Source organism: Arachis duranensis, chromosome 7 (genome assembly GCF_000817695.3).
Source record: "Arachis duranensis cultivar V14167 chromosome 7, aradu.V14167.gnm2.J7QH, whole genome shotgun sequence".
NCBI lineage: Eukaryota > Viridiplantae > Streptophyta > Magnoliopsida > Fabales > Fabaceae > Arachis > Arachis duranensis.
This window is the reverse complement of record NC_029778.3, coordinates 42,216,138-42,218,558: the sequence shown is the minus strand read 5'-3', so window position 1 is coordinate 42,218,558 and position 2,421 is coordinate 42,216,138. Positions and strand designations below refer to the sequence as shown.

General features: G+C 30.4%; 1 protein-coding gene across 1 annotated transcript in view; it reads right to left on the bottom strand.

Moving 5' to 3' along the window:
- LOC107458545 (uncharacterized) overlaps positions 1-2,421 on the bottom strand; it is a gene marked incomplete in the record, with an annotated part of 5,088 nt that overhangs the window by 1,364 nt on the left and 1,303 nt on the right. The window contains 1 exon segment of the mRNA XM_016076749.3: positions 2,253-2,421. Coding sequence (XP_015932235.1) covers positions 2,253-2,421 — 169 coding nt within the window.

Genomic DNA, 2,421 nt, shown 5'->3' with positions numbered 1-2,421 from the left:
TTATAATAATTACACAAACTCACCTAAAATGTCCTACTTTTATCCATTGAAGAATTCTAAAGACCAATACTTTTAACATGGAAAAAAAATAAAGAATTAATCAATTTTAGACTAAAAGATAAAGTAAAAACAAGAAAAAAAAGTGTCGAATAACTACTATTTCTTAATAAAACTATCAAAACAAAAATACTATAGCACTATTGGAATTTATTGTTTTTTACTATTAATATTTAAAAATATAAGATAAAATATATTATTAAATTATTTGACTAAAAAAATTAAATTGATAGTTAAGTAATGGTAAAAAATAATAAACTCTAATAATCCTTTAATATTTCTCTTGTCAAAAAGTACATTGAAAATCCAATACTTTCAGTATTAATAATTAAAATCTGAGTTTATTAAATGATCAAACACAAATTCTATTTTTCACACGAATTTGAAATAAAAAATTAAATAGAAAATATAGTTTTATATTTTAGTTACATTCAGGACGTAAAATTAGAATATATTTATTCTGAACAAAAGAAATAAACAAGCTAATTTTGTTTTTTGGTAAAGTTCTATAAAAGAAAAAATAAAAATAAACGAGCTAATTGATACATAAAAGTGGATTTTTCAATCATTAACACGTAAAACAGATTTTTTTTTTGTGGTGATTATAAGTAAAACAGATTTGATTATCTTTAGACATTAGCGTTAAAACATTAGTTTTATCAAAACCATATCCACTTGTGCAAAATGAAGGCCTCACTTTTTGTTGTTTAATCGAGAACGGACGGGTAAAAGAACAAGGTAGGAACAATATAGGCGCTATAGGGCCCATTAGTAATTCCACTACCGTCCAGATTTTCTTTGTTCCATATTATTAAACGACCAGCCACAACTACAAGCCATGGTTTCCCTCTAATCCACAACTTAAGGATTAGACTTTCAAACATCTAAGAAATAATACGCGACACGGTTAGTTGATTACGACCTGTGACCAAACACTGAAACACGTAACCGCCGCGAAGCATGGGAGCAAGTAGAGAAACAAAGAAAAATGATAATAGTGGTAGTATTTTGTCAATATAAACATGGATAATTCGGCCATTTCGAATACTTTGGGTCGTGTTGAATACGGTAACATGGCCCAATACCAAACCAAACTATGGGCTTTCAACCATAAGTTACCACGTTACATAAGTCCACCCAATCCTGGGCTTAAAAGGAATTTATGTGCTCGGCTAAACCATAATCTTTTTTTTTTCCTTAAAAACAAAGATGCAAATTTTATTTTTTTGTCTAAAAAAAATTAATAAGGGGGCCTGATGAAGTAAATTACCTTTTGCTTGAAAAGGAAAAACTGCCTAAAAATGGTTGTCTTGTATTGATCCTTTTTCGGCATAAAGCTAGTCCTATTGTAAAGAAAATAATTTTGCCTGCATGACATCTTGAATCGATGGATTTAAGTAATATTTATAATAAATATATATTTTTTAATTGAATACTATATATAGGAAAGATACTTATGAAATTACTAATGCATATAAATTCGTTACTTTTAATTTTTAGACGGTTAATTATCTATATCGGCTTTGCAGATAAAGGGGCCAACGTCTGTGCCGCAGCCCGCAGGTACCTACCAATTCCCCCAAAGTTTTACTTGTGACCAAATTTTTTCCGGCGTTTTCTTTATTTCATAAAGTTAAACTTACTTTTATTTCCTTGGACTATTTTTTATTCACAAACTTCATGCCCGTAAAAAACCAATAAATTTCAAGAGTGGTCCCCATTTGTTGGACTGTCATGATTTAGGGAACGTATGCAATGCCCTCCTTGTTGCCACTGTATACCCAAGTTTTCTTAACAACAAATCAAAATATGTATTTTGTTTAAAAGATTTAATTAAAGAGTATTTAAGAACATTCGTTAAAAAATATTATTAAAAACTTGTTATTCTTTCAATATAAAAAATTATATTTTTAAATTATAATTTTTTATTTGTAATATTTGTAATCATAAATGTCTTTAAGCAAAACTCCTTTTCTTAATTTAATTTAAATATACATGTTTTAATCCATTGGTGTTTTTTCTTCTAAAAGAGAAGCAAAAAATTTGTTACGTGCATGCATGTAAATTATTAATTTGTTAAAGAAAGAAAGAGGAGGGAGGGGAGTTAAAACTTAAAAATTAGTTATTTCAAATTTTTGAGTGTGTGTGAAATCCCAATTATATCCTCTCGAAAAGGGGAGGGTGGAATGGAATACCTGGCTCTCGAGACGGCGCTCGAACAATGAGCTGTGTTCGTGTGCCTTGATCATCTCCAACAGCCCAATCAACGGCTCGGATTTCACCATGGTCTCGTCACTCTCCGGGGCCACCTCGCCGCCACCACTACCACCGGAAGCCTCCTTCCTCCGCCGCGTCTTCCTCTTC